Raw genomic sequence first — 25,392 nt, forward strand, 5'->3', positions numbered from 1 at the left:
TTATAAAACAGAAAACTGAGTAAGAGAAACCATATTTACCAAACTATCGAGTTTGAAGACTTTGCTATGATGGTTTGGTATGATTTAATAAAGAATAGTACAAATTAACTCGTGCAAAAATACCATACCATACCATAACGACCATAAGTAGTGATTCAGTAAAAGATTTGCCTTATGACGTCTACCCAAATAGAGAACCATATAGGCATTAAAATATATAGAACCATATAGGCGTATATTTAGTTGTTTACTCGCACTATCGCTTCTCGTTGGATAGATCTTAGGTATGTGACGGATCGCCCCATGGAAACTAATAGTAATGAGCCGAAGCCATCGACATCTTTTGCAATAGTGTTGTCTAATCCTAATCAACAGCCTTCGACGTCGTTAAAAACTTTTAGAATTTGCTGATTTGGTGGATATGCTGAATATGTAACTCTAATATGGCGTTTCACTACTGAACGTAATTTTGTAAATTGCGTTTGGTGATTGTAACAGTTTTCTTGAATTGTTCCGAGTCTGCATTGCTAATAGATAATAATAACCGGCTACTGAAGCTTGCAACATAAAAAAATCATATCTGAAATAAACGAGAAAATGGGAGTATGAGTGAGAAATAAATAATTAAGATGCAAATATATACTTAACATTTTATTTACAACCTAATTATAATAAAATGCAATGCAAGCTATCAGTTAGGTCATTATAAGAATATATCTTCAGTTCTATTTTTATTATCAATAAATCTAACTGCATCTATATTCTTCAAAAAATAAGTTATTAATTTCACAAACTCTAATATATAGACTAGAAATTATTTAATCCACTCGCAGAAGTTGATTTCTGGTTTGGTTTGTTTCCCATATTGTATGTAGATACCTTAATCGCCTCTTGCATTGCAAATAATCTATGTTTTGGAACTAACTAAAAACTGTATTCAATATCCCTTTCTGCCTCTGAAACGTTGCCTGGCATCCAACTGAAACATTAAATCATATTTTAAGGAAAATACACTTCCAATGAAACCAACGTACTGAAAAAAAAAAGCAAAAATGACCTTGAACCAAAAATTTAAGAACAGTATATGGAATGTGAAAATTATATAACAAGCAGGAAATATTGATAATTTAAAACAGTAAATAATTAGGCTAGGGCTAGACATTGACGTAATGTGAGTTAGTAAAATGGGATGGCCTACTTCAGGACAATTACAAATTTACTTTGCAAATCGTTAACATTATTCAAATATATCACCACAACACATACAAGTGATAAAAAAACTAAATGTTTAACGAAACATTCTCAACTGTTATATCACAATTTAAAGAGAAGGACATGAACATAAATATGGGAGATGTCAAAATGATTGGCAGAAGAAAACAAAAATAATTAATCGGCGATTATAAATCAAGGATAAGAAATGGAAGAGGTGAACATTAGAGTAACTTTGTAGAAAAATAAAAACAATTGGCTATGCTCACTACATTTATTAAACTTCCACCACATAGTCTGTGCACATACAAATAGCTTAGAGACTAATCAGAAAACTCAGTGCGCAGCAAAATAGATTACAGCTTGAGAATTATTAGATTGAAAAAATATTGTATGCTTGCAAAGACTTATGCAAGTGCAAACTTCAACTCTGACATAACTTGCTATAGTGTAAGCAACTATAAACTGAAACTGAAAAAAGTCAAAAGAAAGTGCTAAAGAAATCGTTAAGATTTAAGTAGAAAAAACACGATACTAAGAAACAGATTTAAAGCAAAAATTAAATGCAGAATGGCTAAATTGAAAAGACTGCCAAATCGTTGAGACATGTTTAAAATTCATAGAAAACACATGTAATAATATGGGCGATAAATATCTACCATTTGAACGAGAGACCATTGTACTCACTAAACCATATAAACAAAATTAGACCACACACTACAAAGGTCTAAACGAGAAATGCATGCATTTAATGAAAAATGGGAAAATAAAATAACCTGCTTTCCACTATTTCAACTCAGAATCCTTAAACTATTTGACAATGAAGAAGAAATTAAATGGTTAAAAAAAATATTCATTTTTATGTATGGGACAGGTACCATACTGCAAAATCAAAGTTTATAGTGATACTGAAACTAGTACAAAACACTACACTGACTATTGCACATGATAGAACAAAACTACCTAATATATTGCAAGAACTCAGCAAAATAGACATATTTGAAAGTAAAATTGTGGTTCATTCTCAATAAAAATAGTAAATTATATTAAAATGTCACAAGAAAATAGCTTCAGAACAATATTAAGCTAGATGTATGTCAAACCTCACTCAGTTAATAACAACTCAGCTAATAACAACACTGTTATAATATATATATATATATATATATATATATATATATATATATATATATATATATATATATATATATATATATATATATATATATATATACAGTAGACTCCCTCTATAACGAGAACTGAAATGACAGACTAATTACCTCGTCTCTAAAATAGATCTCGTTACATTAGACAATCATAATACTGTGCATAGGTACATATGAATCTGTAGTTTTCTAAACCATTAACTTCCTATAGTGAAGCCATTCGGAGCAATATAAGATGCTAATAAATATTGTTTGAATGGCGTTTTTGAAAAAATGTTATTTACTTTTATTGTCAATGAAATATATTAAAACATAAAAGAGTTGTTTACTTTTATTATCAATGATATACGTTAAAACAAAAAAGCTGTACTTATATTTTTTTCCAACTACATAATGTATAAATCGTATTTTCAAGGATAACATAAACTATTGCTTCTGCAATTTTAAGAACTCTGTTATTTTTAACTGCTTTAAATGGTCCAGTATCATTCTATCATATATTTTCTAAAGATGTGAAACAGTTGTATTTATTCATTGTAAAGAAGTTTATTGCGGGCTGCAGTTAAGTTTATTGAGGGGCTGTTTGAAAAGGTATTTATTTATAGCCACGACCAGACTAAAAACGTAAAAAACACGTTTTTGGATATTATTTTCTCTCGTTATAACCAAATTTGCCTCACTATAGACGGTTATAGTTCAATAGAAATTTCACGGGACATCTAATGTATCTCGTTATAAGCGAAACCTCGTAATAACCGTGTTCGTTATAGAGGGAGTATACTGTATATATATATATATATATATATATATATATATATATATATATATATATATATATATATATATATATATATATATATATATGTATATTTATATCCTGGTCGGTATCATTTACTGGCATAAATTAATAATTAAAAGTATCTTTAAAAAATGTAATAGTTATAATAATAGTAAAACTTACCAGTGACCTTTTGCATTCAAAGAAAGTATTTCTCAGTACTTGGCATTGTGTTGGCACAGATCCATCATTTGCTTTTAAACATTCTCTGGGAGTCCTCTTTTGCTAAGAAACAGAAATTCAAGCTTTTTAAGCGAACATTTATTTATATTTCTTTTTGATAAATTAAATCTTTAATTAAAATTTTGACCTTCAGGAATTATCAAATTTTGGAAACAAGAACTGTTTAATAAATACTTTTACATGTTGTATTTATTATATTGTCCTTTATTCAACTTGTTTCCTACATATATATTTAACCCACTAGAGAGGCATGTTTTAATATCACTAGAAAATTTACCATCTTTAGTAGATAGGTTGATGAGTAAGATAAGACTGGGTATATAAATGAAGGTATCCATTTGTTATTTTAGTACAGATTTAGTCAGTACAAACTGATCTTGTATTACTGAGCAGATTTACCACATTCTCAACATCAGCTGGTGTTATGTCAGGCATAAAAAATGTGTTATTAATTGTCATAGCTGTGAAATGATTAAATATATGGTTATTAAAGTCATTTGTACCATGTTTTTAACTGAGATACAAAAACGTTCACCAAATTTGTTTGGTATTTGTTCCGGATTTATTAATGTTTCATCATTCACCATTGTAGTAGTCGTAAAGCAAATGATCTTTCTAAAATTAATAATAAAGAAGTATGATAAATATTAGATTAAGTAGAAAATTATTATTCATCTGACACTAATGATAATTCAGACACAGATAGTACTGAACAAAAATGCAACTCCAGTTACACTAATACATGTCTAATAAACCCCATAAATCGGGATGTATGGATCTACAGATACTCTTACAGTGATATTGTCATCCTACCAGAAAATCCTGATCTTGGAGCAGTGTAAAATAGAGCTATTTATTTGTCTCAGACTATGCCTACCTTCAAAAGCTACATTATCTGCTTCGATAATTTTTACACCTTGTTGTCACTGCTAGTGTATCTTTGCACAAAGGATATTTAGTAGTTGGAATTATTCGAGCCAATGAAAATTGTAATGAATATAGTGAAAAAAAATACTAACAGTAGATATAAAACAAAAATTGCACAACTTATAGTTCTTTTTCTGACCATATTTACTTTTTTAAAGTTACTTGCTATAACTTTAATGATTTATTTCATCTGTTATCATTTTGTTATGTCATTGATAATATATCCTAACAATTGCTGGTTTTAATTTTATACAATTTCTTATAAAAATGGATAGACAATCTTCTATATATACACCAAAATAAAACCACTGACTAGGATATTTAAGCATTACACCTAGAAATTCCAGAGATCAAACAAGACATAGGTAAGAAATCAAGGTTATAATATTTTTCATCCACTACTCATAGTCCCCATTTACAATTATTTGAGATTAAAATATGCTTACTATTTTGCAACAATCGCTTTCCAATAAACACATCTTTAAATCGGCTCTAACTCCTGCACAAGGAGATGTATCTGCAAGTTTTTCATTCTCTTCCTCATATCGCATCATCTTCTAAAATTGGAAATAAAAACACAATAAAATAAAATACAATAAACACAACGTATTATTCTCAAATATGAATGGATAATCAAATGATACTTACGAAAATACCTAATAATGAAAAATTAATATAAATATTTTCAAATCAAAACTAATGACATAACCTTAATCATCTTGTATTCTTCTTTTTATTTGAACAGTCTGGATGGATCGTTGTTCACTAAGCACCTACAGTAGAAGTAACTAGCCAATTTCAAATAGGTCAATATGTTATCATTATTTTTGAAAATATATTTACAAAAAATTAATTAAAAAAGTTAAGGTTGGATCAAGACATTAAAAACGATTTTTAATTACGGTTTTTTAAGAAAATTTTAACTCCGATCGGTATAAATATAATCTATCACGAGCATAATAAAGCTACCTATAATATAAATAATATTTTTAGAAAGGCAGCTTTATATTACAAAAACAATATTAAATTTTAGATAATTATTATTAAATTATATGTTTATTAAATTTAGGTTTACAAAAGAAATATTATTTAGGTATATAATGTAAAAATGGGTTTCTATATTCTAAGAATATTATGCCTTTATTTTACTCGTAATAGTAAATAAAGGTATAAATATTATATTATTAATTCCTACTGAAGAAGTTAAAAAAATTAGAAAATTTAAAAAAACTGTCCAATTAACAGATATGGCATTCAGTGGCGTAACGAGCTTAACTAACGTCTGGGGCACAATACCTTGCTTTTGATGAAGCAAATTTATCAATAATCTAAAAATGCTAGGTCACTTAGGTGATCTTGTCCCATCGTTGATCGTAGATATGTCAAAATTAATTTTAATTTGCTGAATGAACGTTCGCAGCTAGCAATTGATACTGCCATAGCCAGGGGTATTTGAAGTGCCACTCCTAGGTTATGGCATGAAGCTTTGGCATACAAGATTATAAATGAAAGAAATTCTAATGGAGTTTTGGGTTCAACTTTTTTTTCTACTGCGGAGTAACATTTTGCAATGAAATATTTCAATAAAGAGTTCTATTCCATTGAAATCTGTATTATAAAATTCAACAAAATTTTTACAATTTTTTTCAAGGTCGTGATCAACATTTGATACTTTTTTAATAATTTTTTAACGTTCACTAAGAATCCAAATTTGAAATTAAGGTCACTTAGTTGTATAAATCGTGTACATATTTCTTGTTGGAGACGATCGATAACGCTTTTCATAACACGAAAAATTTCACTTTCTGCGAAAAGACCAACATCTCTAGCCGATTTTCCGGATATATGGCTGTATCAATATCCCATTTTTCACAAAGAGACTTCGCAGTTTGTGATTTGCAGTTTGTGATCGAAATTTACTTTATCTAAAAATGTTTTTTCGATGGAGGCTGCATCTTTAACAGGTATTTGAATAAAACTCAAAAAAGATTCTTTGACGGAAACTTTTTTATTGATAAAGTCATCATCTACACACCTAAAGATAGCTTTCCATCTAGGCCATATAAGTCTCATACTATGGAAGTCCGTCTTGCATGGTATATCTCTTGCACAGCCTGATCTGTTTACATCAGAACTATTTCTGTGCAATTTTGAGAATTATAATTATAAATATAGTAGATATTTCACTTTGAAATGTCAGTCCAGAAATAAATATATTCAAATATAAATCAAGAATTATTATATCCAATAAATAACATTTACATTAACAGAATAAGTTTAAGTTTTATTCTAAACCATAAATTTTGTTATATTGGCAACATGAATTTCGACGATAAATTGCATCAAAATAACATGAAAAATGGAAAACTTTCTAATTTTTCGTCTAGCACAGAAATTCAGTACTTAGGTTTGCTCAAAATCATCTCGACCTGGTCGATAGGTGGTGCGGGAGATGCAGAGTAACACCTAACCCTAATAAAACTCAGATGATTCTCTTTAGACACCCCAGTCTCAGCAGATTCACTTCATACAATATAGCTGAAAGAAACAACCTTAGACTCTGTGGCGACCGACTCCAACTCCGTAGCCAGATTGAGTACCTCTGTGTGGTGTTCATTGAAACACTAAACTGGAGGGCCGATCTGACAGCAGCCTGTAATAGGGTTAGAAGCAGAGTCGGTCTACTCAATGCCCTCTGTGGTAAGTTCGCACGGATACACCCACGTACACTCATACATATATACCAAACATTTATCAGGCCGCTGATTGAATATAGATTTAATCTTTATATCTTGTTCAGTCGCCACCTCACACAAAAACTGCTGAGATTGGAACGAGGAATCCTGCGTAGAGTAAACAACAAACGGCGCGACTACCCCTCCGCCCTCATTCATCAATTGTCGAGCATCCAGCCCATTAATGAGTGGCTCTCCACTCTGAGCAGGAGTTACACAATCAAAATCATCTGTGGCCAAAACTTCAGAGCCCAAAACATTTTAAAAACTACCTGCTCATCCATCGGCAATGTATTCAAAAGACACCCTAAAGTCAAACTCCCTTTTTCACTCATTAAATTGCTGGCCCTTGCTAGCAACGAAGTTCCTGATGAATACATTGATATCCTGGAGACAACTACACTCTTTTATCGCCGTAATAATCATTAAATTCTCACTTCGAGTTTGCTAGACAGGGAGGGATCGGTTTTCTGTGGTATCCCGATCCCATTGCACAATGATACCTATCTATTGTAGAGGATACAGCCACAGCTGCTCTCACGCGATTCACAATTCATATACTTATTAATTAAATTCAGTCAATTTATAACCATATTTTCACTAATGCAATTCTGGAAAGGACCGTTTTAGCTCAACAACCCTTTCGCCCCTGATCACACGGATCCACCTTCTCCGCAGGACACATCCAATGAAGCGCACCACCAAAGAGCCCAAACAGAGCGACAACAGCCCACCCAACAAAAAACAAACCACGTCCTGAAGAGGTGCTCAACCTAAACAGGACAATAAACAATAAACAAAGAGAAATCCAACCAAAAGCAAAGACCAACGAGACAGTGAGTCTAGCATAGATATTTTTTGGAAATATCGCATAGGCATGCGCAGTTGCATAATCTGTCTTGCATAGCTCTTGCCTAGCATGAAAATGGCATATTGTAAAGTTGACGTAATGACTTTTGTGCGACATTTGTTCTCGATTATATCATTAGTTTATTAGATGGTTTCAAACTGTAGATGTTATAATATTATGAATATATGATTACAGTTTAATTTAGACTATTAGTGTTCCTTTTTTTCTTTTTATTTACGAATTAACATTTATTATATTACACTGGCACTAAATTTAAAATATGTTTTCCAGCAATTTTGAAGTTATACTTCTATACGCGCGCTCCACGTTGGAAATTTGTATGGGAGTGAATCTGTGAAATCATTACATATGTAAGATAATGAGTAAGAGAGAGACAGAACATATATTTTCTCTCTCTTCCTCTCTCGAATATAAAAATGTTCCTTTTGTATATATAATTTAATATTATATATATTGTATAAAGATATATATATATATATATATATATATATATATATATACATATAATATTATATATATAATAAAATATTTATTAATATTATTATTTATGTGATATGTTTTGTATTATTTATTAAATGTTCATAATAAAATTAGTCTTTTGTATTTTAAAATAATAATCTCAATAAATCACTGTATGATTCAGAACTGTCAATTTTGAAATACGTTTGTATCATGTCCTCGGTAGTATAGTAGTCAGTATCCCTGCCTGTCACGCGGGAGACCGGGGTTCGATTCCCAGTCGGGGAGGACTTTTTTATTAATATTATTACATGGTAAATGTATAATGATAAAACATATATGCGTCAGTAGAAAAGTTATGTATATTATTGTCATGTTTAAATACTTATGAATATTGAATTTTAATTTGTATTGTATTATTATATTAATAACAAAATAAACAATGAATTTTACTGCAGAGTATGTATAAAAAAATTTTTGCATTCAACTCCTTTCATACATATATGAAAATAAAAATATACATTTTCATCAAAATATTGATTCAATCCTTCATTTACTTATTACAGGTCAAAAGTTGTTTATTAATTGTTAGTAAGTTGTTATTAATTCTGTTTCTCTTTCTGCTACGTCTTACCTATAGCATTACATATGTAATGATTGTGCAGATTGACTCCCAAATAAATTTGTAACGGCGAATGCGTGTATAGAAGTGTAACTTCCACCGGCAGTCCCACTGGACTGCCACACTCGTTTTTTTGTTTTACGTACAATTTGGCGCCCTCTGTGTGAGCAGCGTCCAGGGCATGATGCCCCCTAGCAAGTTTTTCTAAAGCATTTAACATTGATGAGGGTATATATTTACTTTTATGTTGAAGTATTTAAAAAAATAACGATCGTTTTAAATATATTTTATTTAAAATTATTAAAATATAGACAAACTTTGATTATATGATAGTATATTCACGTAAATAACACTTGGCTATATACCTTATGTACGCTTATGTTCAATTACTAACCCTAATATAATATAATTATCTCCGCCACTGAACAAATTTTTGTGCTTGGGCATGCGTAATAAAGTTTTCTTTGTGCTTTTATGGCAATTCAAACACCTCAATTGAACATACTGTTACGCCTATGTCATTTTACCAAAATTTTATTTCTTATATATTACTAACACAAAGATTTTGAATCAAATTGTAATTCCCAAATCTAAACATTTTTGCTTACTAACATAAGATACTCATTGTAATGAAAATATTTATTTTAAACTTAGATCTAAAATTTCTTAGCGCGCATCATCCTTCCCAAACTTAAAACTTTCTCCCCAGATCTAAGGATTTGTAGATAATGTGCCAGTAAAGATTTTTCTAGCTTATATTTATAATAATGATTCAAAATATATGTTTTTAACCAATTTGTTTTAAAGTTTTATTAAAGTAATTAAATTTGTTTCAACTCAATAACTTATAGTTCATCGAACATAAACAAATCGTAAATAGGTGGTATTAATTTAACAAAATATATTAGGTAACTAAATAAAAAAAGAATTGAACTTGTTTTTATTCATAAAACAATAAAACAAAACGTAAATTTTCTACATATAAAATATTAAATGTTTTAGTTTTATTTTATTTTTGTTATCATTTTTAAGATGTCAGACATTGTAATAATAACAAAAGAGATTTTTTAGCAAAGACTTGGCAACATCGACGCGCACATCGTGAAACCACCACGCATGCGTGTACAATGATGGACAAAATAATTATCCGTTCATTCTTGCAATGAAAACTTCGTCGTTTGCTTCTTCGAAATTCGTTAATTTTGGTAATTTTTTTCATTATTAAACAATATTTCAACATTCTGTTCTATAATCGTCTATTTTAAAATACTCTAAAGACAATCGGAAGGCAAGAAGTAATGAATTGAAAACTGTGGGATCCTAAGTAAGTGCTGAACATCATAACAGAAAATTCAGGAAAGTTCGTCGAAAAAATGTCTCACTCAAATAAACTTTAAAATGTGTTAATTGGTAAGTTCGTTATTTTGAACTTTACTTTAAAAGTAATTTTTACATAAACGTATATTGCAGAAAATGATTTATAACAATAAAATTTAGCAACAGTTTCGACAGAATTTATTATCTAACAAGTCCAATCATTTATCTGAGAAAATACAAGGTCTTAATTTTCTTGATATTTTGTTAGGAAATTAGTATCTGCATTTCCCACTAGCCGTATCTTAACAAAGACATTTTCAACATTTTGCATGAATATTGATAAAAACTGTTATGTTTTTGTTGTCCTAGAATTATGTATAACAATTAGCTACCTACACATTACTTATAAATTATTATTAATAATACACTAGTACTTGTAAGGATAGTATATGTGGTAAAAAGACATTGAAATTGTATATACTTTTTTAAAAAATATTTAAAATCATAAATTATATATAACTAAGTAGGTTTTTTTGAAGAACAATTTTTAACCTGAACTTTTAAACAAATTTATTTAGTATGCATAAATGCGTCTATTATAAATTGTTTAACATTTCATAATGAAGAGACTATGCAATTTTCTGAATTTATTTTTTAGTTTTTACATCTAAAAAACTAAAATTTCATCATAATTTCTTTTAACCTTAACACTACTTTCAAGAGCGGAAGAACCTAGTCTGTATAAATTCTTCTGGTTTTCAGTTCTCTTTTATTCTTCTTTTCTATTGATTCTTCTCATTATTTGTGTATGCTTTTATTCTTTTTTTTTTCTATGTAATTTGTATTCACTCACAACTTACTGGCAGTGACCTCACTGTCTAGATTTCTTTTTGGTTAATTATTTTCAGGATTAAAGATTCTTAATTTCTGTATAATTTTATTTGATTATAATATCTTCACTCAATGATCTGTTTGTTATCCCTAATGTGTATATGAAATGCCACACCTGTACATCTAATTACGATCAGTTATACTTCTGAAGAGAAGTCACTATTTTCCAGTCCTATGTGTCTAGGGAGTTTGAGATATTGTAAGAGCACAGCAGGTTCTTTCTCATTTTTTTTTTGTAGAGTTATGTGCTGTTTTGTTACTAAACATTACAGGCTTGCAGGAATTTCCAATTCCTTAGAGGAATTGGAAAATGTTTGTAGGGAAAATGGGTCTGCTCTCCTTTGTCTCCTCATTTCTGAAGAAATCTACTCTATGGATATCATTTGATAATAATTATGTTGGAGTTGATCGATTTATGATTTATTCATTAGCATTTCCACACTTATTGGGACCAAATCACATGTTAAATCATGTTCCTGTTCCTTCATCTGAACTCAATCATTTGTCTTTCGCATATATTATAAAGGTTCAAGATTCTTCTTCCTTTTTTACAAAAGTTGCTTGACTGGCCGTTTCAGGTGCTGTCTTATGGATATTATTCATGACATATGATTTTTTATTTTGACTATTACCCTTGACATATAAAGATTCTTACTCATTTTTTACAAAAGTGGCATGATTGAATATTTCAGGTCTCATTTCATGAATATTGAATCAATATGATTGGCATTTCTCCATCCTTTTTGTAAACTTATCTTCAAATATGTTGTGATCTATTGCATGGCGACCATATGAGAATAAACAAGTTGGCTTTGCTTAAGTTGTTCCTGATCCTTGTTTATTTCGAGTCCCCAATAATTGTGTTCTAATTAAAAAGACAATCTCTTTCCTTTCAATTATCAAGGTTTTACAAGAGTTGCTTGACTGAATATTTCAGGTGTTATCTCATGAATAATTTTCAAACTAACAGTTTAGATTTTGCATGAAAGAACACTCAGATCCTGTAAATGACCTGTCTACATGGAGGTCATGTGAGAATAGCTAAGTTTCTTTTTTTATTACAAGAATTAACTTTTCTAAACAAGTCCTCAACCTTATTTAAACGCTAAATTGAGTGCATCTTATAATCACATGAACTTATTTTTGAAACTTATTCACTGATGTGCTAGTCATTGAACGCCTGTTTCTGAATACCTGACTTTCTTTTTCAGTTTAAAATTGATCTAAACTGTTACTTATTGTCCTATCAGAAATTTCTTCTGATATTTAAATTTAAACATTTTGGAATGCCACTTTGGAGAATGTCTCAATATTATTGATTATTTAACTTCAGGAATGCATTGAGGCATGTTTCATCATTCAACAACTCTCTACTTAAATGTGTAGGGGCTTTAACTGCTGTATAAATTATATGTTTTTCATACAAAAGATCATCCAGAGAAATTCATTCTTCTTTTCTGTAGATACTTCTCAATTTTTGTAATCTTCCTTTCTTTTCTGTCTACACACATTGGATTTTATTCTTATGACCTCTGGCAAGTTAACTGACTGTCTAGGTTTCTTTTTTGATAATTTTTAGGTAGTTATTTTTAATTTTATAGATTCCTTATCTATTTATTTGTATACTTGGGATTTGGTAAGGACATATAAGGTTCTTCCCTCTTTTTTACAAAATTTTCATGATGACTGATTGTTTCATGTGATATTTCATGAATATTTTTTATGGGATATGAGTTTTTTATTTTAGATTATAAATTTTCATTGTAGTGCAGGAAAAGCAGTTCAGTTAATATAAATGGCATTTCTACACCCTTTTTATGAACTTATATTCATCTCTGTTACAATCTACTGCATTAAGTTCATATGAGAACAGTTAATGTGGCCTTGATTAATTGGTTTCTGATCCTTGTTTAATATTGTGTTCTTTGTTGTTAATCAGTCAGTCAATAATTGTTTAAAAAATGCAATATCTTTCCCTCGACTTATCTTATCAAGGTTAAACTAGGTGCATCTTATAATTGCAATCTTCTTGAAACATATTCACAGAAGTGCTAGACATTCTGAGTAGTGTTTTTTTTTCAATTAATGACCTTCACTCTTGATTTTAGAGTGATGTACACTGTTACCATTATTCTTTTTAGAGTAATTTCTTATCTTTAAATTTAACCATTTTGAAACATAAATTTTAGAATGTTATCTTAGAACAGGTCTCAATATAGATAATTTTTAGAAATTGATTGAGACTTACATTTCATTATTCTTTTTTAGTTATTCAATTATGATCTTCCATATCACACTTTCTAACAAAGAACCATATAATACTTTCATTATCAGAAGAATCTAGTTTTTCATTAAGCTTTTATAGCTTTATAATCTACATAATTTTTATATTTACAAATGTTTCTAGAATAGGGTACATACATCTTTGGTTTTAAGGTAGTTATTTTTTCATTCTTAATTTCTGTTTATTATTCTCAATTTTCTTGTGTATTTTGATGAGTAGAATTCAAATATGCAATCAAAAATGGTAACCAATTCCCTTCACCTACCGAACAGAAAGACTTCATCATGTGAATACCATATGAACTTATACAGACAAAAATTGAAATAAACGATTATTTTATAAAAACATGTTATGTTTTAATTGTTGTCTAAAATTCATCCTTATAAAAGTCAAGGAAATTACTGATGCAATTGTACACATCTAGTAATGCTTTGAGATGTGAATACATTATCTTTTTTGAAATCAATGTTATTTGGTCAAAAACAATATTTAATGAACTTAGTGATCTCTGGCAAGTTGGTAAAAGGTAAATTTAGTGAATTAGTTAAACACATTATGAACATTATTTATTACTTAAATTAAAGTAACTCACTAAAATAAACACATTTAGAGAAATGAAAACTAAAATTCAATGAGTTTAGATTTGCTGTTCATCTTCGCTTCCCTCTGATTCACTATCTCTATAAATACTGGGCTCAGTATTTCTAGCAATACCTGATTTGGAGGTTGGCAGAGACGAATACCAAGCATGTAACTCCAAAGGAATAACGTTGGTAGTGCATAATTTCTGTAAATCATTAAATTTTGTTAACGAAATTGGACGCATACCTAGGTAAGCCTGTTGAAGTGATACGGAAGCTTGCGTTGGAGGTCTTCCTCGTCCATAAATATTTAGTTCAAAGTAGGGACCATAGTGCTCGTAGCGATATTTGATGATTCCTGGATATTCCCTCTCCACACTGAAGCATTTTATTTGCAACCACCTAGCTTTTTCACCAGATTTATTTAGTTTTGTGTTTTTTACCATATTTTTCTCAAGTAGTTTTCAGTTAATAAAATCTGAATATTGTAGCTCATGGATTACATAAGCGTCCTTCTTTTTGATGCCTCGTTTAGACCTAGCTTTGACAAAAATATTTTTCCAGTCATGAAGCGTGTATACTGCTACATACCTCTTTTCTCTCTCGATGGCGCTATGCATACTGTCACATTCCATCATCGTATGTCCTGACTCTAGAAACTTCTGCTCGAGAACAGTAATATTGTGGCCAGATAACACATGAACAAAATAATACAGCATTGCGATGACAAATTGATTCCTGTTTTGTCCCCCACAAGTATCGGAAAACAATGATACTTTAGTGACTCTCGCAGGGAGGTTTTTTAAATAGCGATACAAACATGTCGCAATTTCTAAGCTCTCTCTGGCATCATTAAGTTCAGTCCAGGTAAAACAGTGTGCATTATTTGGGTGAGCTCCTTCATAAATGCATAAATTAAAGGCAGATAATTTTCTACTGTAGTATAAGGGTAATACATCACTACTTGGTATTTGCAGCACACTTTGAAGGTCAAAAGTAGCAGTGACAAAATCAGGATTTTCAGTTGCTATGCCACTCTTGTAGATTTTCTACTTGATAAGCTTCTATAACTGTTGTTGGTTGATTCAATGGTACCTTCAATATAGAACAAAAATTCACAAAAGAGCATGATTAACAGTCAGAGTATCTTTACCTTATCTGCACTTTTTATCTCTGTATCAAAACTATCCTGTATTTTGACATCAGATAGTATTACTAGTTTATTTTGGACTGTAATACTTCTTTGTTCACTACTGTATGAAGCACAAGACGAGTTACTTGTACTTGGTATATTCCATATTGCTGTAGCTGCTGTTCGATTCATTACTGAGAAACAACCATGGTCATCATTTTGTAAAACAGGAAATTTTTTCGAAGACGACGGTGTACTGTCTAATATTGTTTCTTCTACCTATAAACACAAATTTACAAACTATTTTGAAACTAAATTCACTAACCTCCTACCTTCATAGTCGTTTTGGAATTTTCATTGGTCATTGCAAGATTAGCAATGCGTTTTCCCCTACTACAGTCGGAAAAATGAAAGATTAGTCATGAACGATCATATCAATCACTTATTTTGTATCTGCTGCCTTTTTCTTTAAAAAACAAACGTTTGTTATAGAAAGAGACAGCAAATACAAAATAACTGATTGATTTTATCGTTCGTGAACTGATACTCTTTACTAGTATCTGCCGCATCTTAATCAGGCAAACATCATTACGTCCAGTCAGTGACTTCTGCCTGATAACAAAATGGTAATTTTGCACTTAAGTATATTCAATGCTTTAGGCAGCCAACTCTACGTGCTTTGTAGGACTTCGTGATATCTGCCAGACTGTGAAAATTGATATTGTGAATCGATCAGTACACTTAACTCAATTTTGACAAAAATGGACTTAGTGAGTTTTGCCGTGACGACGAGGAAATAATCCCTTTTAATATTACTATTGGGACGTATATGTCCCACACACATTTTTTTGCAAAAAAACTTACATTTACAACAAAGAACCAAATGTTTTTATCTATAGTGATACTTACCTGTAACTGTTAAATCCACTAGTATATATAGAATTGGCTTTTCAAAGCGTCGGCAGTTTAATTTCTACAATAATCTCACTTTTATACTTCAGCGATACAACACGTGTACTATATCTGCCGCCATAACTAAAAATGAATCTCAATATACGTTGTTTTTTGTATTGCCTACATCCACAAAGACTTAGAAACACTAAATACATCAACTTTTATGTATTTTTGGGAGAATATACTCCAACAGTTATTTTGAAATATCCGTCGGGACATATATGTCCCGATAGTGGCGAAAGGGTTAAATGATTCCTTGTTAATTTTCTTGTTGCGCAATTAATATTCCAACAAATTACAAAGTGTAATAATGAGAAGACTCGTTTTAAAAAAGTTGATATGCTTTAGGTTTCGTAATTTTGAAATAAATAAAAAAAAAGAGTGGGACATGCTTGTATTTTTTTTTAATTTTAAAAATTTTGAACTGTATACTTACGTTAATTTTATTTAGATTTAACTCTGTTTTTATAAAGTTGATTTAGTATCAATAATTCTAACAATAAAAAGCTATTCTACATCAGTTATCAATGCAAGCATGCGGTAAGGGGAAGGGTCCCTGTAAGGTGAAATGCAAATAAAAAACGGTCAAAATTAATTTTAGAATATACGATATGTCCTGCTTTAACTGTATATACCTAAGTAAAAAATAAATGTGTTAAATGTGTTAATAAATGTATAAATAATAATAAATAAATGTGTTATTTAATTACCAGAAGAACCAGCCGCTGCACTATATCTTAAACTATCAAAACCTGCGTTCTACTGTATTTCTTATTATTACTTTTATCTTTCTTACAATAGTTGATATGTCCGAATTATCCACAAAACTGTTTAGTAATCTTATTTTAATTTGACAAAACTATAGTTTTGTACAGCTGTGGGATTTGCTATTTGTGACAGGATAGATATTTTTCATATCAAAAATTGAGCTTGATTGACATCAATGACTGACTTATCAATAACAATTTAAAATGAATATAACTGACAACACATTCTTTCTTTTACAAAGTAGATATTTTTGTATGTTCTTGTTTGTGAATACGTATTTATAAGGCGTTAATTGTTTCAGATTGCATAACAAATTTGAAGTTATCAAAAGTCTAGAACAATGGTTTCTACAAGGCAAATGACAATAGGGAACAATGGGACTGGTGATGGAAGCCAGTCTCCCAGTGAAGGGCCTGCGAAATTTACTAGAAACAGTACCAGTACCACAACTACTGTTACTGCGGGGTGCAGTAGTACTGTGCAATATAGCAGAGCTCCTACAATACCAGTGCAATCAAAATTCATTAGCATTCTTGACTTACCCCAAGAAGTCTTAGAAAAGATATTTAGCTACTTAAAATTTAAGAATATATGCCAGTTAAGACTGGTAAGTATGATTTTATTATCATATAGTATGTTTTAAGGTATGTTTCTACTTTCAAAACAATGATGCATCGAATTTAATCGTTTCTTTTTTCATTGCACATCGTATACGTATACAGTGAGGGGCAAAATTACGGAACAAATTCATTTTTTGAGAAATCGATTTTTATTTTTAAAATATGATTTTTTGGGATATATATTAGCAACGATGTCCATATGGAAGTGATGACTAATTGAGCCGGTTAAAATTAAAGTGGCATAAGTCAATTTAAAGCATGTCTGAGGAATACAGTGGTTTGTTAAAATGGTTTAAAAAAAATTAAATAAAACGTTATTGCAATACAAATAACTGAAAAACGTCTACGTTTAAATGATCAATCTAATCTGAAAATAGGAATTTTACATATTTCATATACAATACAAAAAATTAAGCTATAGTGACTTTAGCCACTTTGACTCTAAATATGTGAAAGGTAAAATCAAACATAACGACTTGAATCTGAAAAAGCATTGAATTTTATTGAACATTTAACGTGAATAGTTGTTACATTATTAACACGTTGAATACAATACATGAATTTTTAGGTTTTCGAAAAGTGTTTTGTTACTAGCTTGCGTCACGTAGTTCTTCATTGCCTTCCTCTCCCCCTTCATTATTAGGTTCATCGATCTCCTCTTCATAGTATGGCAAAGGTCCAATACTATCTTCAACATCATCTGCGGTTTAAGAGGGTTTTCAGACGAGGATACTGTATGCGAGATACAGAATTTTCGATGGCGGCTGTATCGGATTCACGGGCATGCTCGTCAGTATGAAAATAGTAGCAGTGCAGTGCGGTTATATTTTTGGATTATGGATGTAGAAGAGTGTGTAGTGTGTTATGCTGTGGTACATATTAAATAAAAAGAAACTGAAAAGACGACGTAATTTGTGGGTTCATCCTATTGTAGAATTAAGAGAAACCAAGGGAACATATAGTTTGCTGTATCAAGATTTATTGCAAGATCCATCGAAGTTTTTTAATTATTTTTGAATGTCTATGAAGTCGTTTGAAGAACTTCATAAAATTTTCGAAATTCAATTGAGTAAAAAAGACACAACTATGCGTAGAATTATTTCATCAAAAGAACGGCTTTCTATGACTTTTTAAAGTTAAAGTCTATGACTTAAATTTAAAATAAATATGTGTACTTATCTCCAATTTGTAAATTGTTTACCTCGCCCTAAATAAAAAATGACCGTATTCCTTTCACAATAATGTATTTTGATATTCGTTAAATAATCAAAATTCCAATTAGCAAACTTTTAAAACTAAACTGTATACGTACATTTTGCTGTACTGCAGTCGTGGCCTCAAAATTGTCGCTTAGAATTTTCGACCCAGCACTGCTGCTTTTTATTTCTATTGCAGTAATCTGGCGATGCTGTATGCCATAGACAGGGATTTGATTATACCAAACAAATGAATTTGTCATTATCAAATACAGCATGCTCCATTATTTAACTATATTCAGAAAACACATTCTTTCTTTCGTTGCTCATTCACAATTATTCAACAGAAAATCGCGCGTCTATGGAATGTGGTGCAAAAGTATTCGTGTCTGAAAGCGTTCATTTAACTTAATGGTTCTTCTGTATCTGGCATACGCATTCAGTCGTCGGCGACAGGAAGGTCCGAGATACTGAATTCGGTATCTCGCATACTGTATCCCTCGCGCGTCCCGTCTGAAAAGCTCCATTTGAGTCTATGTAATATCTGCTTCTCGGATACGCGTATCTCGGATACAGTATCCTCGTCTGAAAGGGGGCTAAGGAAAACGTGTGATGCATCGGAGGAATAAACGGTAGCAGATCGATCAAGACTTGCTTTTTCAACTCTGCAACACGTCTCTTGGTCGCCTTATGCAAAAACGGAAATCGGCGCTATTTTGACAGCATTGTTTACGTTTTGTTAATTTTTTAAATTCATTTCAGTCTGTTGAGCAATAATTAAGAGGTGTCACACTTTTGTTTATAAAAGTTGTGTTTAAAAGTGTATAAAAGTGTGTAAATATGTTGCAGAGGACTGCTCTAATTTTAAAGCGTGCTCGAGAAATAACAAATGAGGAGAAGGTAAGTTATTTTGTATTGTAAAAATTACCAGACATTATTTTTTAGGTATAAATTAAAAACTAAAATTTTTACAGTAGTTTTCTTTATGTTTATTTACTTTATTTATTGAACGAAGATATTTGTCAAGAAACATGTTCGCTTAAGACTTATACCAACTTAGAACCGTTACAGGAAGTTGATTTTAACTCAGCAACAAATATTAGTGAGGTATATTATTATAAGTTTTAATTTTTAAATAAGTTTTGTTAATTTTTACTTATTGTTATTTATAGGAAGAAAGTACTCATAAAGCAGCTGTTTCCCCAAAGATTTACAGCGATTTACAACCGGTTCGGGAAGTGGAATTTAATCTAAAATTACCAGACATAATTTTTGAGGTATAAAAAAACTTAAATAAACAGCAGATTTCTAAATTTTCATTTACTTTATTTGTAGAAAGCAAATAATTCGGATGGATATTCAAACAAGGAAAATCAAATAGGTGACATAAGAGTAATGGATTATAATTTAAATCAAGAAGAAGACAGACAGTCGGGTCGGCAAGAATATCTTCAAAATTTAAATTTTGCGAACAGAGATATTAATGAAGATAAAAATATAGTAGAGATGGAGCAATCTGATAAAGAAGAAAATGATGCGGAAAAGAATGGCGTAAAATCTAAAGAAAAAATATCAGGGCCGTCAAAAAAAAGGGAGAAAAAAAAAGTTCCCTAGTCAGAATAGAGAAATCCGCAAAAACAATGCATTCAAAATAAATCATACTTCACACAAAAAGGAGAAATAAAACTAAAAAAAGAGTTTCGTCAGTATTTATGCAAATGCGATTGTTAATCGAAAGTTGGCATTGAAAATGCTAAAAAATAATACGACAAATTTTATGAAGTAAGTTCGCATGATGCTCAACGTGCCTTCTACTAAAAAAATGCACTCCAGAGTGTGCAATATTAATGGCCACGTAGTTTGCAAAACATTTTTGTTGCAAACCTTAAGAATTTCAAGTGGGACAGTTTTGGTTAGTAAACAACTTATGCAAATTATTAACCCTTTAATTGGCAAGGGTATAAATACTTACTGAAAAATTAAAATTTGTTCAAATATATAGCATAAAACAATCATCTTGAAATAATTTCTAGTTTTTTTTTTGTTTTCCATTTCATACTTTTTTTTACAGATTGTATCCTATAGGATACATTGCCAAAAAGTCAAGATATAACGTTTAGTTAATTTTGAATGTTTAAAATACTTTGCTTGAATTATATAACATCAATAGGGTTAAAAAATAAAAGATTACTACTAATAAATGCTTTATTAAAAATAATTACAATTTAGTTTTATGGTAAGTCATAAAACAGTTCCTTTCAGAGACAATACAGAGTCGTGTATTACATTTCTGACACAAGAAGCTAGTTTGTCCTTTAGAAGACAAACGACACCGACCTTTAGTTGTTGTTAAGGGAAAATGATCAATGTTATCTAGCCTAGTATCATCGGTCGGCCTAGTAACTACCGGACTTCGGATTTGTTTGGTAGGAAATGACCAAGCAGCTGGGCGACCTATTTTTGCTTTATTTGATTTTAGTAAACTTTGAATAATGTCGTTGTGGAACGTTTTCAATGGAATGATTTTTTTAATGTTCAGTGCATTGCAGTGTCTTCTATAAAGCAGCCATTCATTATTTACACTTAAATCTAGCATTTTGGCTTGCAACTTCAGGTACCATCGATGTGACTTTAGGCCAGTTCTATACAAAGACACAAGCATGTCAGCAAGGTCTACGCCTCCCATATGCTTATTGTATTCTAAAACTACCTGGGGACATAATACGTTAATTTTTTTCTTTTGTTCCTTACAGTATCTTTTAACATGAGATGTTGATGTAGTATCATAAAATGATGAAACTAAATTGACACATCTATTATCTGCCCATTTGGTAATACTAATTTTCATTTCGTTGTCGCTAACACTTTCGAAGCTACCTCGTCCTCTTTTAAGTAACACCTTGTCAGAAACCATAGTACAATTTCTCATTCTATTTTTTTGAACTGTCCCTAGACTGAATATGCCTAACTCACTTCTTAGATATGTAACTAATTCAAGTGAAGTAAACCAATTATCAAAATAAACAATTTTACATGGTTTTTTATGAATACTTTTACATAAGGCTACTACCACTTTCTGCGGTATTCCAAAGTATTTGTCCTCGTAATTTGTAAAAATGTGATTCAAAAAGGTATTTTCACCATCATAAGGAAAAAAATCATATACGATACCGCTCACTCCACATCTAACAAATAATTTAAACCCCCATTTTTTCGGCTTGTTTTTTATATATTGTCGTCTAGTTCCTGCTCTTGTTCCCTTATATGGGACCATCATTTCATCTATCGAAAAATGCTGTTCTTCTGGAATCGTTAAGCAGTTTTGGCGTACATGTTCCAACAATGGACGGACTTTAAAGTACCTCTCGGTGCCATTATCATCTTCATTGTTTGCGAAATGAATGTTTCTTCTGAGACTCTGATAACCTTTTAGAGGCATCACGTCAGCTACTTGATCATAACGGAATAATTGAGACCAAAAATCGCAATAGGAAGGCATGCTGACTATACCCATCAACAGCTCAATGCCAAGGAAAGATTTTATTTCCTTAATATCAGTGACTACGGATTTACCTGTCCTCTGGGTTGAATACAGATTTGTATTTTCTGCAATTATCGAAAACAGATCGTCCTTGAAAAACATTTGGAAATAAGTCAATGGTGATGAAATATCAGTTACATTACTGCAAATAGGTTCTGGATTTCAACTGGATAACAAAACTCTGGAGAGTTAAAATTAAAATCCATTTTCTGCCGTTTAATGTTAACCTTCTTAGGTACAGGTGGTAAAGGATCCGGTATATTTGGTTCTAATGGAGTCAAAGAATTATTTAAAGCTCTTTCTGATCTTGGAACAGATTCTGTGGCAACATCATTTTCACTCTGAACTGGCTCTAAATACATATTATCATCAAATATCATTTCAATGTCCATATTATTTTGGTCATCATTTGTTTCCAAAACATCCTCTGTATCTGAAACATCGGAATCGTCAGAGTCTATTGGCGGTAACATTGCGATTATATTCATTGTCCGTTTGGAATAAACTCCAAATTCGCGACTTGCCATCTGAAAACAAAAAATAATAAGTTAATGTATCTAATTATTCATATCACATTGTTAGGCAATGTATCTTTTAAGATACCACTAAAATCCGTTGGTTATAACTGATAACCCGGTAATGTTTCTTTAAAGATACATAGTTTTAAATGAGACTTTATACAAAAATTATAGAATAATATGGAACAAACAACTTAATATTATATCTCAGTAGACTTACCTTTACCAATATATATACAGTTATCAGCAAAAAACTTTTAAAAACTTTTCAATAAACACTGTTTACATGTGATCAGTTAGTTCACTAACCTAAAAATTGCAACATGGTAGATTTACGTCACCTGTAGAACGTTTGTAATAGATCCTATAGATGGCGACTAGCAACTAGTTATAAAAGAAAGGGTGTATTTAAAGATATATTACCAAAGACTGGCATAATTTTGAAGAAAATACGTTGATACAAATTTTTCCTTGATATGTATCTTTAAAGATACATTATCAATTAAAGGGTTAAAATGTTAATAATGAAAAAAGCAATACGCCACCAAACGCCATTTTTGTCTATATCAGCTAAAATATCATTTTAAAGCTTTAAATAACAATACAACAAAATTCGCTTTACCGTTTTTAAGAATATATCAAAAAATCAAATTTTCAAAATGTTAAATAGATTTTTCAGAAAGCCATAAACTTAAATTCATTTTTCTCAAAAACATAAAGGTGGTGGTTGGTCGAGTTATGCATAACGTGCTCCAATTAATTGTAAAGAAAGTGGTAAACAAGTAAAATACTATTCCTTAGAATTATGGAAACAATAAATGACCAAATATTTTTCAAAATTTTCCAACAAGAACTTATGACTTCTATCTGTGTACATATATTTGTAAATTGAAAAACTTCTATCCACATCAACGGATTTAATGGGAGCATATTTTAAATCTACAAAAATATTTGGTTCTAAATCTCTTTCTTCGCAAAAATTTCCAACAAGAACATCAGCTACCTCAGTAAGTGAAAACCATTGTTTTTTTTTTTTTTTGTTTCAAATTTTTGAAAAATATCTTTTCCAGTGTCACCTTTAACATTTTGACAAGCTGATCTAATTTCTTTTATTAAAGCTATGCTTTCTATCAAGGACAACTTTGATGAGTCTAATTGAGTAATAATTTTTTGAAGTAAACTAAAATTTGATTGAATAGTCTGAATAGAAAAAAGCGGCTTCCAACCATGTTCCTCATGGTGTTAGAACGGGTTCTGGTGGAAGTGGAATATGTATTTGGAAACATTTCTTTATAAAATGGAATTCTTATAGGAGATTTGAGGAATACTTTTTTTATGCGTGATATCAGGAAGTTTACAAAAGGAAACTTTTTTCTATTTTCTTTCGCAACTCTGTTCATTTCATGTGCTAAACAAGTAACGTGTATTAAATTGGTATAAAATATTTTTAAATTTTGTCCTGCATTGACCATAGGGCTAAATCAGGGTGATATTGAGAACAAAAAAGTTAAGCTGTGTAGAAGACAAGAAATTGTTTATTTAAACGAATTAAAAATAAATGTCTTTCACAAAACATATCGGCAACAACTTAACAGTGTCATAGTTTCTTTAAAACATTACAAATATTAAAAAAAAAACAATAATTATTTTTATTAAATTCACCATTTCATCCATGCGTAAAGGAGAAATGGTGAAGGCAATTGAGGTGAAATTTTGAACTTCTGCTTTTTATATATCACACATGGATTCATATTTTAAACAGTCTTCGTGCTGCCAAAGTTGGCAGCTAATACATTTTATCCCATCCACGCCCTTTTTAGTGTAACTGTACACACCCTACACGACAACAATCTTTATCGTCCAAGTAGTCATCATCGTCTTACAAGTGGATATCCAGTAATGAGTCGAATTCGGTGTCAGTGGTACACGCTTTTCGTTTCTTAGGTTGCTTGGTTTTTGTATTTGCTTTGGTAGTCTCTTTGATTACTGTTTTTTCTGTGAGCTTCCTTTTAGCATTTGATCCACTCTTCACTGACTCAATTGTTTTGTATGGTAGTTTTCTGTTTTGTAGGTTGGCGAGAATTCAAAATCCCAGCTAGAGCTCTAGAATTCTTCCTTGGAAATGTAACTTTGTCTAGGATAGGTATCGGCAAAATATGATCCAGGAATTTCCCAGGGGTTGTTTGACATTTTTCTGTTGCCATTGTTAAAGTCAGATCTGGTACTTCTGATGAAGAATACATGATTTCCTGTGGATTTTTCGCATAGTCTAGTTGTAGTGAAATTTGTCTGCGTTCATGTTCCTGATCCTTATCTACTTCTTCTGTTGGTTTTTCTGAGAAATTCGTGGTTTCCTACCAGTTCGAACAACCTGGTTGAGGTGAAGTATGTCTATAGGATTAAACGGGATGATTCTTGTACTTCTGAAACCCGATATCGCGTTGTCTGTCTTAGCTGCTTGTACCAATGGTTTTGTAAGCAGTTCTCCAAACACTAGTCTCGAAATTTTTCTATTTCGATTCATTTTAATATAGGAATTACAAGCATTGTAATAATAGGATTTTAAAGCTTTAAAAA

General features: G+C 30.7%; 2 protein-coding genes across 3 annotated transcripts in view; one reads left to right on the forward strand and one right to left on the reverse strand.

Annotated features, from left to right (window-relative positions):
* Window positions 1–636: 636 nt before the first annotated feature.
* Window positions 637–5,108, reverse strand: LOC140444762 (cytochrome c oxidase assembly factor 5). Its single transcript, XM_072536523.1, has 4 exons — window positions 4,975–5,108; window positions 4,773–4,883; window positions 3,340–3,441; window positions 637–979 (listed from the first exon to the last, which is right to left on the reverse strand). The coding sequence occupies exons 2-4, from the start codon at window positions 4,878–4,880 to the stop codon at window positions 938–940; spliced, it is 252 nt and encodes an 83-aa protein (XP_072392624.1). The 5' UTR covers window positions 4,881–4,883; window positions 4,975–5,108; the 3' UTR covers window positions 637–937.
* Window positions 5,109–10,131: 5,023 nt separating this feature from the next.
* dmpd (F-box protein dampened) overlaps window positions 10,132–25,392 on the forward strand; it is a 41,977-nt gene continuing 26,716 nt past the window's right edge. Inside the window, exons 1-2 of one of the 2 annotated variants that reach the window (XM_072534366.1) lie at window positions 10,132–10,423; window positions 17,242–17,547. In XM_072534366.1, the coding sequence (XP_072390467.1) occupies window positions 17,281–17,547 (267 nt within the window). In that variant the 5' untranslated portion in view covers window positions 10,132–10,423; window positions 17,242–17,280. The remainder of the gene's footprint in view (window positions 10,424–17,241; window positions 17,548–25,392) is intronic. The other variant, XM_072534367.1, reaches the window with a different exon arrangement.

This window comes from Diabrotica undecimpunctata, chromosome 6, assembly GCF_040954645.1.
Source record: "Diabrotica undecimpunctata isolate CICGRU chromosome 6, icDiaUnde3, whole genome shotgun sequence".
In the NCBI taxonomy this organism is placed as follows: domain Eukaryota; kingdom Metazoa; phylum Arthropoda; class Insecta; order Coleoptera; family Chrysomelidae; genus Diabrotica; species Diabrotica undecimpunctata.

Coding starts and splice junctions, on each gene's coding strand:
- LOC140444762 (XM_072536523.1), bottom strand. CDS start 4,880: ATGATGCGATATGAGGAAGAGAATGAAAAACTTGCAGATACATCTCCT. Junction 3,442..4,772: donor AAAGCGATTGTTGCAAAATA/GTAAGCATATTT, acceptor TCTGTTTCTTAG/CAAAAGAGGACTCCCAGAGA. Junction 980..3,339: donor TTGAATGCAAAAGGTCACTG/GTAAGTTTTACT, acceptor TTAATGTTTCAG/TTGGATGCCAGGCAACGTTT.